The sequence below is a fragment of the Lytechinus pictus genome, chromosome 18 (genome assembly GCF_037042905.1).
Source record: "Lytechinus pictus isolate F3 Inbred chromosome 18, Lp3.0, whole genome shotgun sequence".
NCBI classification, from domain to species: domain Eukaryota; kingdom Metazoa; phylum Echinodermata; class Echinoidea; order Temnopleuroida; family Toxopneustidae; genus Lytechinus; species Lytechinus pictus.
Genome location: NC_087262.1, coordinates 21,494,280 through 21,509,013, shown reverse-complemented (window position 1 = coordinate 21,509,013; position 14,734 = coordinate 21,494,280). Strand labels below are relative to the sequence as shown.

Genomic DNA, 14,734 nt, shown 5'->3' with positions numbered 1-14,734 from the left:
TACAAATAGAAAGGCTGGAAAAGATGAAATAAATGTACCATTGAACAGTTACATTCCAGGAGGAAGGCTTGGACCTTGATGGTTAGAAAACTGATTAACTTGTCATTCACAGAGTCGGACTAAAGGGAGGATTAAGCAGAGGACAGTATCTCTCTGGAGAGAGACGGACATTGAGAGACATGTCTGTATCTGTGTGTCTCTCTTTATGCTTCTCTAGATAGTGTCTCTCTGCATATTTACACAATATATACCTATATTTTTGTCTATCTACTTGTCTAATCATAGAGCTATATATGGGCTAATACTACCCCTACCTATCTATCTTTCTATTAATCTACCTGTCTATCTTTCTATTAATCTACCTATCTATCTGTCTGTCTATCTATCTATACATATAGATACATACATATATCTCTTGATCTGTACATTTCTCAATTTTCACGGTAAGCTCAAATCCCAACTAAACCGATGGGTAATGTGACATTGACCCCAATCCGACTTCCAAAATAATACCATAATCAGCTTACGAACTCCACTGTCAACGTCCGACAATCTAGGACCTCGTGCGAGTGGGTCAATTCCAGCAGACGACCAAGGTAAGCCTGATAATTCTCTTCTTCTGTAGCATGTTTAGTACATTTTAGACCGTTACTTCGTTAAGATTAATTGGGTATTCTTGTCTGAAATTTGCATCATAATATGGGGATAGTTTATGATTCTTTTGCCTTGGCTAGTTGTTGTATAAACAGACAGTAGTTAGTTGGGGTTAGTGGTAGTAGACGCCTTCCCGATACCGAGAGCGCCGAGCCAATGCCGCTGTCTGGTCGGGGCGCTTGGTGTCGGTGCCTGGTAGTAATACGTATACACGTACTCTTCTCGCAACGTAATACTGTAACATATATGCCTACAGTAATCTATATCAATATCATGTTGACATGCTTGTTTGCAATGCAAGTTTTAATATGTGGCTAGATTCTGACATTCCATGATCTATGAATTCTTCAATTCATTAGACAGTTATTTCAGTTCCAGATGAATGAATGATATAATGATTCAGTGTCTTGCAGCCTTGACAAATGTAATGACTAATGTTTGTTTGTACATTTTATGCACATGTGTTAATGAGATCCTATAACCAGTGACAGATAGTATTTTGTAAAAAAACCTTAAAATATTTTTTCATTTTGTTGTACTATACCTGATTGAACATCCCACAAGTCAGAACTGAACTGATACCAATAATGGTAATTAAATAAAGTTGCCTTTCCTCTCTCCCTCTCTCTCATTCTTCCTAAAGGAAATTCATTTAAACAATGGATCACAATATTGATGGGAAATTGGCTGCAGCTGTGATGTACATAATTGGATTGCTGAGTTCAACATGGATTGTTACCATGGCAACTGATAGTGCTGGTTGTAGAGATGCTGAAAGTTTTTTGAGATACAGAAAGGTAATAAACGGCCTGCTTAAACAGTAAAGGATGTTGTATTAAATCATCACCATTAACATGACCACCGTCATCATCTCCATCATCATTATCACCAATTCACCATCATCATCATCACCATTATCATCGTCGTCGTCATCATCATCACCATCGATCATCTCCATCATCATCATCTTCACCATCATCATCATCATTCTCATCACTACCATCAATATCATCGTCATCGCCATCCCCTTCATCACCGTCATCAATCTTCATCATCATCACCATCATCGTCAACATCATCATCATTGCATCATAATCACCATCATCACCACCATCACCATCATCATCTTCACCATCATCATCATCATTCTCATCATAATCACCATCATCACCACCCGCATACATTCGTAATTCCGAAGCTTCGGATATTCCGAAGGTTCGTTATTCCGAAGGTTCATATTTCCGAAGGTTCGTAATTCCGAAGGTTCGTTAATCCGAAAAAGAAATGAGGTTCGTAATTCCGAAGGTTCGTTAGTCCGAAAACGAAATGATTAACTAACCTTATTTCGTTTTCGGACCAACGAACCTTATTTTGTTTTCGGATTAACGAACCTTCGGAACATCGAACCTTATTTCGTTTTCGGATTATCGAACATTCGGAATAATGAACCTTCGGAATAACGCCACAAATGTTCGGATTAACGAACCCTTTTACGTTTTCGGATTAACGAACATCGAGGTATAGGCAATTTACGTGTTTCTGAATTACGAACCTTCGGAATTACGAAGTGTAACCATCACCACCATCACCATCATCATCTTCATCATCATTCTCATCATCATCACCATCATCACTACCATCAATATCATCGTCATCGCCATCCCCTTCATCACCGTCATCAATCTTCATCATCATCACCATCATCATCATCATTACATCATAATCACCATCACCATCACCACCACCATCATCATAATCATAATCACCTTCATCATCACCTTCATCATCATCATCATCATCATCATCACCACCACCATCATCATCATCAATAATCATCACCATCATTATTATTAGATCATTGTTCTCAATTCATGATTATTGTTTGTATTTTGCAATGTTTTGCTTTATTTGTCCATATTTTTCACATGTCACATATTACACAATCATAACTGCAATTGTTTTTGTTTTTGAACAAAATATTGGTGAATGCCAGTGACGTTATAATAAATTCAATTCACCTAACAGATAGAGCCTTCTACCACTCCGTACTCTGAACCTCTTATCTCGACTGTCAAAGCCACATTTGGTATGGGATGTTTCTGGGGAGTGGAGGCATCCTTCGGAGCGTTGCCGGGTGTGGTCAGAGTCAAGGCTGGTTACACCGGTGGAAAGCTGGAGGACCCCAATTACAGAAGATTGTAAGTTACATGCCTGTATTACATCATTTGAATGTTTGGTCAGTGGCAGCACAAGTAAAAAATAATGTCACTTTTTTTCTATTGAACAGGAGGGGTATATAGAGAGTTACACAATCCAAGGCCTCTCTTTTCTTTCCCCTTCATTTTTCTTTTTCTTTCTTTTTTCTTCTTTTTATTCCTTGTCTTCTTTTTACTGCTGGGGGCACCTTCCCCCTTTGCACCAATCCTCTGTATGCTATTATAATGATAGAATTGTTATAGACGGTATTTTCCATTTTGATTGAATACTCAAGAGAGTTTAAGACTTAATGAAATAATAACCAACAGATAAGATTAAATATCAGCGACACAAAAGATCATTAGAGGTTGTTATTTACATAATCTAGCAGTGCACAGAAAAATGTATAAAGATATAGGTTTATTCAATAGACTGACAGAGTAACCAATGAAGAGGCCTAAGAAGAGCTGGTGTGAGGGGAAAGCTCATTATAGATATAAGAATATTAAAGGCAAATGAGTTATGTAGGACATATAATTACAAAGGATAGTCTTGAATATTTAGCATTGACGGGGAAGATAGAGGATAAGAGGGGTAGAAGAAGGAAACGGATGAATTGGATGACCACAGCCTGAATGTATGGATTACAGAGAGAGAGGTGTGGATCAGCGGGAGGTGGAACTGATTCAGACGGCCAGGAACAGAGATTTGTGGCATGCCATGATCGCCTATATCTTTAGATATGGCACTTATAGTGAGATAGGTTTATTTTAAGATTCTGAATGTAGAAAATCAAAAGGCATGATGAGTCTCACATCTCTGCATTTTACTGTGACCTTTGACTCCAAACTAATACGTCTTGGTGATTGTTTTTGGTGTTAATTCTATAAGAACTTTATCAATGATTGCCAATTTACTAGTGCAGTCAAGAAGAAACTAACAGGTATATTATAATAATTGCTATTAAATCATCTGACATTCAAAGGTTGTTTTTTTCCTTTAGACTTTGAGATATTAATGTGTTGACTGACTCACATTTAGTATCCAAAATGCACAATAAAACTTAGAATAGATTACAATGATAGGCCTACTTGCAGATTGGAGAACAATATTAATTCAAACAAACAACCCACTATAAAAAATGCACTTCTTGATATCAATGGAAGATAAGTATAAATCTCAATTATTTATCAGATTGAGTATGCAATTTACTTGGTTTAAGCCAGAAATTGGATATACAATGGCCCGTATTCTGAATTCTAATGGTCTAACTCTTTGCTAAAATAATGGGGAGCCAAAAATTCAAATATTCTGTTTATATTGTATATTTCTTTTGTTTACCATTTTGTTTCCTTTTGCTTTCATAATGAAGAAAATACTTCAATTATCATTCCCAGACAGTTCAGAATGATGTAAGTGTCAAATGAGTTAATAAAATGGATTTGTACTGTTAGGGATTTGTGCCCCAATTGGCTATCCATAGTTAAACCACAACTTTAAACCAGGGTTTAATTTAACCTGAGTTCAGAATACGGGCCAGTGAGTCTAAATCTCATTTCCCTTTTTTGTAGGGGAGATCACACAGAGGCTGTAGAAATTGAGTTTGATCCAACAAAAACAAGTTACAGAGAACTCCTGAGAGTATTCTACCAAGATCATGATGCGACAGAGCTTTACAAGACCCAATACATGTCTGCCATTTTCTATCATGATGAAGTACAGCGCCACCAAGCCGAGGCATCATTACAGGCTGAACAGAAGAGGAGAGGAGAAGCGTTGGAGGTTGTGACAAAGATTTTACCGGCTGGAAAATTTTACCCTGCAGAAGAGTAAGATAATTTTTGTATTTGTTTCCTTTCTTGATTTTAGTAACTAATTTTAGTAAGTCTGCTTGAAATTTCTAATCAAGTACAGTTTGAATTATGTATGAAATATGAAGCCATATTGCCCTCAGTTTCCCCGAAAATGTAGATAATTTCATTGATGAGCTTTCCTAGTGGGTTCAAAGGCATTTGTTAAAAGAGGTGAAATATACAAAAATTTTGCCCAACAAAATGTTTTGTTTCAGCAACAGTACAAATGTATCATCAAATGCAGTAAAGTAGCTAAGTTGTCAGAATGACTTCTGACATTTTAGTAAAACGAATGCTATATTTTGAGCTAGTATTATTAATCATAGATAGGCTCTAAAGAATTTAATAGTTTTATTTACAACATTCCCTCATGTTGTTTATTGGATATTGATGAATACATTTTATAGGAGTTTAGCTTTTGAGTGAAAATTAATAATGATTTCCATTTTCCAGTTTGACAAAAGTAAAAATACCAACTTTGCAATATTTTTTCTCTGAAGAGACATTTTTTTGATTGAATGGTCCAATTCCAGACCTGTGATTTTCTCTTTCGAGTTTGGTTGACTGACTATATCAGTTATTTTCTTATCATATTCTATTCTTTCACAGCTACCATCAAAAGTACTTTCTTCGCCAGCAGCATGCACTTGTTGCGAGCCTTGATCTCAAAGATGCAGATTTTCTCTCCTCATCCCGGACCTCTCGGTTGCTAGGATACATGAGTGGACCAGGCACATTGGAAGCTTTTAATGCTGAAGTAGAGAATCTAGCACTAAGTTCATCTCAGGCTGATTTTATGCGTGTGCTCATCGAGAATAAAGATGGCGGAACATGCCATTGATGATACTGTGTGAATAATATGAGACATTTTGGGGGGCCGGCACCTTTGAATATTTTTACAGATATATGGCACAATACAAATGCTGTTCATCATCATTATCATTATTATAGTCTTCATCATTACTTTTCAACAAAGGCAGTAGGTGCTTGTATTTAGTTTTTAAATGAATTGATTGAAGGTTGATAATGTGTTTTTGAAGATGAAATTGAATTCATGTTGTGAATAATGGAATATATTTTTTGTTGATAAATTGCTCTCTATATTATTAGTATTATCATTATGATAATTGTCATTATTACCACTCATTGGCTGCCCACTGATGAAACAAGAGAATGCAAAGTGTATGTAGATTACATATCATATTGTGATGTGTGTATATTAATGCCTGTGCAAACTTTGATACATGTGTTCAAACTGATGAATCGTTGGCATTATTTCAATCTGTATCTTGCCTCATGCCATTCTAAATAGGTCCATGTAAGAACAATCTGTGCCTTAATCTGATAGTATGATAGTATAAAATAATACACATCATTAAAGGCAAAAGTAAGAACTATACACACAGCACAAGGTTCCCTTGTTTTGACTAATATTGAAATGTAACGAGTGTGTGTAATTATTATATTGCCCAAGCGAAATGGTTTGATGTGGACCCTTGTTATTTCAGAAACCATCCTCATCGTCAAACCATGACCGGTCTAGTGACTATGACTCATGTCTTTCATTCTGAGGGACGTGGGTTCGATTCCACCCATGGCATGTTTTCTTTCAGCAAGAAATTTACCCACATTGTGCTGCACTCAACCCAGATGAAGTGAATGGATACCTGATAGGAAGAAATATGGTGCATGCTTAAGTGCCTATATAGGCAGCGCAGTTAAAGCCGGGTTGTGAACTTCGATATATCCATAATAGCAGCACTGTGTATCCTCAGGCAAAAAGCACTATGTAACTCCAGCTATCACATGTATTATTATTTAAAAAAAAAACATTCATTTGCAAATTTTCCTGTTCGGTAAATGACTGATAATGTAATAAATGAATGGTCTTGTGATAGTATATAGTCAATCATATGATAAGGATCCATATCACCATTGTGTAATATTTTTATTTTTCAAACATTCTTCTAATCATACATTATTCGTTTTCTTCCCAAATTTCCCCTTTTTTTACGGACAATTCCACTCCTACAAAAAATTGATTTGAATAAAAAGAGAAAAATCCAACAAGCATAACAGTGAAAATTTCATCAAAATAGGATGTAAAATTAGAAACTTATGACATCTTAAATTTTGCTTAATTTCACAGAACAGATATATGCACATCCTGGTCGGTATGTAAAAGAGGAAACTAATGACGTCCACTCACTATTTCTTTTGTATTTTATTATAGAAATATGAAATATTCTAATTTTCTCCTCATTGTCAAGTGAAACAACGATTAATTTCTCCCTCAACATGTAGAATTAGCAATGTTTAATACTACATGTATATGGTTCTGTCAAGTTGGTCATTGTCAAATATGTAAAAAAATGAAATATTGTATAATTCAAACCAAAAAACCCCAAAAGAAATAGTGAAGGACATCAACTGTCTCATTTGCATGTTACTGAATCGTGCATATCACTGTTTTGTGGAAAAATAAGCGAAACTTTTAAATGTCATAACTTTCTTATTTTACATCTGATTTTGATGTAATTTTCAGCATCATGCTAGTTTCATTTTTCTCTATTTATTCAAATCAACATTTTTCTGGGGTGGACTTGCCTTTTAAATTTCACAAGTATTTATGTCTAAAAGATTATTCAAGACAACATAAATGACTAGAAGTACAATATTTGCATTTGTGAATTTTATTGCTCAACTTAATGTTGAGTACATTTTGTGAAAATAAGTGTACAATAGAAAATAAAATACATGATTGTTTTTGACTGGACAATAAGTGACGTAACATATACAAAAGATTGATAATAAATCCAATGTTATTATCAAAACAGATGGTGAATATAAAAACAGTACTTTTACATTTGATATAATCTTGAATTGATTAAAAATATTTTTCAAATGTACATGTGATAATAATTGTACACGAAATAGTAATAAAACAGTACAAACAGTTGTATTGTCTTGGCACGCAAGCCTTATGTCAAGTTGTTCTTGAACATTTGTGCAGCTACAACTCTTTTTACATAACATGTCATCACACACAATACCACATGGAAATAGTTATTTGGTTTTAAATAAAACACAAAATGTTATATTTTTCAAAAATATTTAAATCTATTTGTATTCTTCTTTCATAGTCATCTTCTTTTCCCATTCTTTTATTTAAATTCAAATCAAAATCAACAATGATATATGAAATAATGATGAGAAATCTAACAATCATTTAAAAGGCCTAATTTTGTCCTGTCTTTAGTGAAATTCTTTTAACTAGTCAAAATAGAAAACTCACAATGAGGTCACAATGCCTTAAAGTAAAAGACAAGTGATCCCTGTCATGTTATATGAAACTTATGTCATTTTCAATATTTCATCATACCTTTTCATACTTTGTTCTCAAAATATATCAAGAAAGCCCATGTTCTACAAGTTATTTGTTTTCTAATAGCATTGATAATAAAATTGTAAATTTTCACTTTAACCAGTCGCACTTACGTGTTATTTCCAGATATCTTAAATTCTATTCATGAGTACAAATTAAAAAAAAATACAATCCTTGCTATTCTCTTTGAATTCAATATATTTATATCAAGTACAGGAGAAACCAGGGCCCAGTAACACAAAGCTTAGCAATGATCGTAGAACCAATTTTTATGATTGATTGCATTGACTACAATGTACAATCGATCGTAAAAATCAAGCGTACGATCAATCGTTATGCTTGTGTTACGGAACCCAGAATGTTATTAAAAAAAACATGTTATATACATCGCGAAGACAATGATAAAGACATTGCCGCCTTGTTCAATGGAGGTATATTTTTAGTTCCTTTTTAATTACATAAATGATTTTTTTTTGCAGTTATATTATGGATTTTTCCATCTTATGTCAAAACAGGAATGTGCAAACAGATCTTATGAAAGAGTTTAAAGGCAATTCATGTGAATTTTGTTCATGAAGTAATTTACAAGCAGTGCGAACTGCAATACAAACAGAAAAGAGGAAATTTAAATATGTTATTGGTTTGACCATATCGGGTGAGGGGTCATTCTCCAACGACTTGTTGATACTACACTTTAACCTTCAATTTTTAAAAGATAAAATCACTTCATTACCAATGACTTAATTGAGTAATGATGCCATAGCAGAGTCCAATTAATAATAACCCCATCTCCTGCCTGGGTTTAGAAATGAAGATTTCTCATATTTATGTAAATCAATATGATCAAAGCTAATATGTATGACATCAAATTAAGCCTATTTCCTAGCTTTGTTTACCCAATTGCCAAGAAATACCAGCCAAGAAAATTACAACTGTACAGGTTGTCCTGGTTTTGAGCACAGAATCTCTGTTTTTAAAATGAATATTGTGCTTTTCTTTTATATTTTGCATTGGATGAAAACCCCAATATTTTCCTACAAAACAAGTTGCATACTGTCAAAACAATGTATACAAAATATGTGCATATGATGCACTTAAATACGGATGTATTTGTACAGTGAAGTAATTGTGCACCTCTCAAAATACGTAATACTTTAAAACAAGTGTAATTATTCTGTGAAGTAATTCTGCGCCTCTCATAATACATAATACTTTATTCTGCACCTCTCATAATACATAATACTTTATTCTGCACCTCTCATAATACATAATACTTTAAGACGAGTGTAATTATTCCGTGAAGTAATTATGCACCTCTCATAATACACAATAAACCTACAGACATGTGTAATTATTCATTAAAGTAATTGTGCACCTTTCTCACTGAAACACTAGAATATTTAGATGAACATTTGCAAATATTTGATAAATAAATTGTTACTAAATTATATACAGTCAGTAACCTCGTATAACACATTCCTACAATAACTGAATATCGGCAATATTTTAATCAGTGCTTACACCATCTTTGGCATATATGATTACTCTTTAAAGTTCAATTTAAAATCATGATTGAAATAATGTCAAATATAAACCCAAAACTATGGTCACTGAAAGCAATCAGTTACAGAAGTCAATAATTTGACCTGGGTGCCCTATCCCAATATCTTGTTTTCGACAACAATCGTTTCTACAACATATTCAAATAATGTTTCTGAGTTCATATTATAGTTTAGGTGCCTCATAATGGGCTTTAGATGAAAATGACTTATCTTTACACATTTTTTCCTCTCAAATCAAACTAGATAGCACACATAAAAGATCATATCATTTGCTTTTATAACTCCTACAGATTGGTGAAACCTACTCAAATATCTGATTTTATATCCAGTTCTGATGAAGTATCAACAAACAAATTTTTTATAATACATATTTTTTCTGTTCAATTGTAAGTTCTTAACATACGTTTGTCAATCAATAACTTAATATCCAATTTAAAATAAATACCACCTTTTAATCAGTGAATGATCAAACACATAATCATTTTCTATAGGTGTGTTCAATATATCTACAGCTTATCATTATAATTAAAATGAATAATGTTACAATAGAAATTTTCATTTCAAATATGTTCAGAAAAGAAAAGAACTTTGTGGTATAAATAATTCAAATAAGCACATCTTATATCATTAAGAACTAAGTGATCAGTAATTAGACATCGTTAAATATGTTCTTAGTCTAAAATGTTTGATAGACGAAGTGATAATGCATGCCAGCATGCATCATACCAATGAAAAATGGTAATAAAAAACAGCACATATTTGATAACAAGAACAGTAATATAAAGTTGCAGTCATTTAAATCAAATTCTCGTAGGCTGGTCTCCATAAACTACAAACAAACAATTTTATTCAATTTCATGATCCCATCTATAACAGGCAAAGCATTAAAAAAGTTTGGCCTTTTTCAGATATCTGAACTAACCGAGGTGAATAAATAAAAAGCTAGAGTACGATGTAATTATATTATAACTGTCCAAAATGAGGGTGTCAGAAATCCTTAGATTTCAAAAATTATACATGAATACCTTGAATTTTGATGAAATAAACATTGTTATTTCCTATATGATATGATAATTCCTTTTTAAATTCAAGGAAGCAAAGTCAAAGCTACATACATTTTGACTTGTACTTTTGTCTTTACCGGGTAATTTTCATAAAATTCTATCAAACCAAATTTATTGATTGTCAAAGAAAGGAAGCATTTAAGAATAAAATGGTCAAAAATCAGAACAAGTTCACTAATGTCAAAATGAGGACACCAAATAGTGAATATAACATAATCAAATGTGAACCTGCATATGTAGGAATACAATTTTTCCGGCAAAGATAGAAATGCCTGCTTCCAGCTCGGGCATATTAAACCAATTGAGCCAAACATATAGGCTCGAATTCACAAAGGTGGTTTTGAAAACCATCCATTGAACCCATGGATTATGCATATTTTGTGCAAAAATAACGCTTAATTTATCGCGTGTACTCCAAAAGTGTCCAATACTGATGCACGCTTTTGTCACAGTGCGCCAAATTGACGCCTGTTGCCACGATTTAAGTCTGCTATTTTATTCATGAGTCCACTCTTCAAATTAGTGGACTCATGAATAAAATAGCATACACAACCATGGCAATAGGCATCATTTTGGCGCAATATGACAAAAGCGCGCATCAGTATTGGATATTTGTCAATATACGCGGTAAATTAAATTTTAACATGAAATCTGCATAAACCAGGGGTTCAAACGATGGTTTTCAAAACCACCTTTGTACATTCGGGCTATAGTATATTAGAGCCATTTGATCAGATTGTGGTTAAATCAAGCTCTTCATGTAGCATTCTGATCAACTATTACATTCCTGCTAATATAAATGTACAAAGAAAATCAATGAATAAATATTGGTATAAAGACATGAAATCATTAAAAAATACCTTCATTTTTAAACTCCAGAAGACTACATAGAAAACCAAGGTGATAGTGATGGAATATTAATATTCAAGTGCTTCCAACATATCTTGTGATTTAAAAAATAAATATTTAAATTCATTTCCCTTAGAAGCACTAGGATCAAGGTAAAAAACTCTTGAAGTTCTGGGAAGCACGATGAAATGAAGAGTTCTGTAATAATACTGGTTTTCAAATTTACTCCAAGATTTTACTAATCTTAAGGCACTCTTTTAGTTCAATCTTTGTATGATATTCAGCCTACATCATTTATAATTCAGATTGAATATGGATAAAATACCCTGAGACACATTGTGAAGTTTAAAAAAATACAATACATTTCCGGTTATTTGTTTTTATATTCCACATACTAAGAATCTAAATTCGGATTGGTATAAGTTGATCATGTGAAAAAGTGTTGCTTCCCCATTAATCATCACCTACAGTGATGAAGATTTTGTGTTTTGCTGATCGAGTCATAATGCATTATCAATAAATATTTTGAGTTCAACTGAATAAAAGTGCATTGCCCCTAAATATATTTTTTCTCAATTTCATTATTCCTTTTTTCCCCTTCACAGTAAAATCCTTTTGTGATGTCATGAATATCTTGCTCGAACAAGATCTAGATACTTGTGCGCAAGTAACATACACAATAGAAGAAATTCAAGTATTGACTCAAGTGCATGTTTCAACAAAGGAAACCTTAATATGTGAAAATTCTTTCTTATACATCTTTATTTTCTTCTTCTTTTAGCACTTAGTGCCCATGAGTTCTGTAATCTCATTGGTCAACCATCCATATAATAGTTTAATGTCATAATGCCATTGTTCTCATGTTTTACATCATTATATTTTCATATGCACCAAGTCCTAGGTATTTTTTTGACAAAGCTTGTCAACTCTGACAAGTTTTCAATATTGATCGTATCTCTTTAGGTTACACCCCCATTGCTTATTGGCCAATCAAACCAAGGACAAGATGTCAGCCAATGACATAGTTGTCAGATCTGAATGCTTTATCTTGTATTACAATGTGTGGAGCGTTGTGGCCCAGTGGATTGTCTTCGGACTTTGAAACAGAGGGTCGTGGGTTCAAATCCCATCCATGGCGTAATTTCCATCGGCAAGAAATTCATCCACATTGTGCTGCACTCGACCCAGGTGAGGTGAATGGGTACCCGGTAGGATTTATTCCTTGAATGGTTTAGCACCTATATGGCTGCTCAGCTACGGCCGGGGTAATAACATGATACCAAGTATCAAGCGCAGTAGAGTATATGCAATTATAGTAGCTGCGCTATATTAATGGACCATATTATTATTATTACCCTGATACATCTGCCCATATGCTTGCAATTTTTGTGCATGTAGCAGTATGCCCCATAGAATATGACACAGAGGCCCTGTTACACAAAAGATACAATCAATTGTACAACCATGCATGAATATAAGTCTATGGCAATCCATGTACGTAAAGTTACAATCATCATAAATATTGATCGTATCTCTTTAGGTTACACCCCCAGACCATACAAATTATCTGTATTGCATAAGAAAACAGTGGGTATCTAATATTATTTTCACAATTATGGTCTTTGACACTAGATAAAAAATGAAGCTAGGCATCCCCCCCAAAAAAAATCAAGCCAACTTGAAGACTAATCGGAACAGCCCGTTTCATGCTGCTGAAGATATTGAAGTAATTGCTGATTGTCTTCAAGACCAAGGCACATGTAACCTGCCTCCATACACACACTACCAACATGACGTTGTATGCTGGTTGGACTGTCCCGTGATGAAACCGTTGCTAGGTGTGTTTCCATGGTAACCCTGATTGGCATTGGATGTCTGTGGGGCAAGGGAATCCTTGGTGGTTTTGTTGAGATCTGTTTCAAGAGAAAAGGCATATCTTGTTTAAGTTCCTCTAATCAATTTAGTCTTAAATGAATTTTTAAAAATAAATACTAATAGAATTAGTCATAGTCCCTCCAAATCATCACCCTGTGACAGTGACATAAATAATTGTGATTGATCAGGAGTCTTACATTAAAATAAAAATCCACATTTTATTGTTCGAAATAGACATGAAATGAAATACTCTGAAAATTGGCTTTGCCCAATTGATCGTGGGCCGGGCAGCTGCTGTGCAACGCCAGATCTACGAGGCTCTATCCCTTCAATCGTTGAAAGCCAAACAGGGTAGCAGCAACTCCAATCTTTTAACGTATTTTGGTCTGATGCGGCCGGGGTTTGAACTCCCGACCTCCCGGTTGTGAGACCGACGCTATACCAACTGAGCCAACACACCGGTTATGATGGATCATCACAAATTGTCAATGCAACCAATCATAGAAACCAGCCCGGCAATCAATGGCTTAGCTTTATGTCACTGGGTTCAGATAATTATAGTGTTTCAGAATCTCAGGAATGCTTGGTTGAAAGATGGCCCTTTCCAGGAAGCATTAATGTTCAAATATAAGTCATTATCTCAACAAATACTACTTGGATCTAATCAAATTAAACACTATAAAGCACTATAATGTTGAAGTAGGCAAATTACTAATCATTGAAGGCTTTCAATGACCGGAGTAATAATATATCTGGAAAGCGCTAAAACACGTCGTTCCGATTGTATTAAGCGCTATATAAAAGCGGAATATTATTATTATTATCATTATTCAAACAGACAGACAAAACAAATATGATTATAACACATCGTCCAAAATTATTTTATATTTTCACATTTATTACTGCCATGTATATGGAATGTCACATACAAGTTGATTTATGGAACTAACATCAGTGAGCAATGTCCTATAATTCACGCTCCCATCCTCAAATGTTGATAAATGAACATTTTGAAATAGGTAATCAATTGAAATCAAATCAAATCAAACTGTTACCTGAGATAGCTAGTAACATCTTTCTCCTTGCTCCGAATGTAGTGATACCCAGTTCCTTTAGGTCTCTGTCAGTAAGTGTCAGAAACGTTGATAGATCAATCTGCAAAGAGACAGACAAAGCAATTTATAAATATACCATTAATTATTTCAACACAAATGCGGGTAAGGTTAGAGCATGGAGGGGTGTGATAGAGAATGGAGTAAGACTGCGCTGAAGATATGTGTGATAGAGGTAAACATA

The 14,734-nt window shown here is 34.0% G+C and overlaps 2 protein-coding genes across 2 annotated transcripts in view; one reads left to right on the top strand and one right to left on the bottom strand.

Moving 5' to 3' along the window:
* Positions 1-137: 137 nt before the first annotated feature.
* LOC129281270 (peptide methionine sulfoxide reductase MsrA-like) lies at positions 138-7,816 on the top strand. Its single transcript, XM_064112968.1, has 5 exons — positions 138-596; positions 1,298-1,451; positions 2,680-2,852; positions 4,422-4,679; positions 5,313-7,816. Exons 2-5 carry the CDS (start codon positions 1,314-1,316, stop codon positions 5,542-5,544), a joined length of 801 nt encoding a protein of 266 aa, XP_063969038.1. The 5' UTR covers positions 138-596; positions 1,298-1,313; the 3' UTR covers positions 5,545-7,816.
* Positions 7,817-8,457: 641 nt separating this feature from the next.
* LOC129281838 (protein bicaudal C homolog 1-B-like) overlaps positions 8,458-14,734 on the bottom strand; it is a 29,117-nt gene continuing 22,840 nt past the window's right edge. The window contains exons 16-18 of the mRNA XM_064112967.1: positions 14,494-14,593; positions 9,344-13,476; positions 8,458-9,281 (exon numbers count right to left, since the gene is read on the bottom strand). Coding sequence (XP_063969037.1) covers positions 13,346-13,476; positions 14,494-14,593 — 231 coding nt within the window. The 3' untranslated portion in view covers positions 8,458-9,281; positions 9,344-13,345. The remainder of the gene's footprint in view (positions 9,282-9,343; positions 13,477-14,493; positions 14,594-14,734) is intronic.

Excerpts from the sequence above, each read along its gene's own strand:
- LOC129281270 (XM_064112968.1), top strand. The coding sequence starts at position 1,314 with ATGGATCACAATATTGATGGGAAATTGGCTGCAGCTGTGATGTACATA. Across the intron at positions 1,452-2,679 it reads GTTTTTTGAGATACAGAAAG|ATAGAGCCTTCTACCACTCC; the intron begins GTAATAAACGGC and ends TTCACCTAACAG. Across the intron at positions 4,680-5,312 it reads AAATTTTACCCTGCAGAAGA|CTACCATCAAAAGTACTTTC; the intron begins GTAAGATAATTT and ends ATTCTTTCACAG.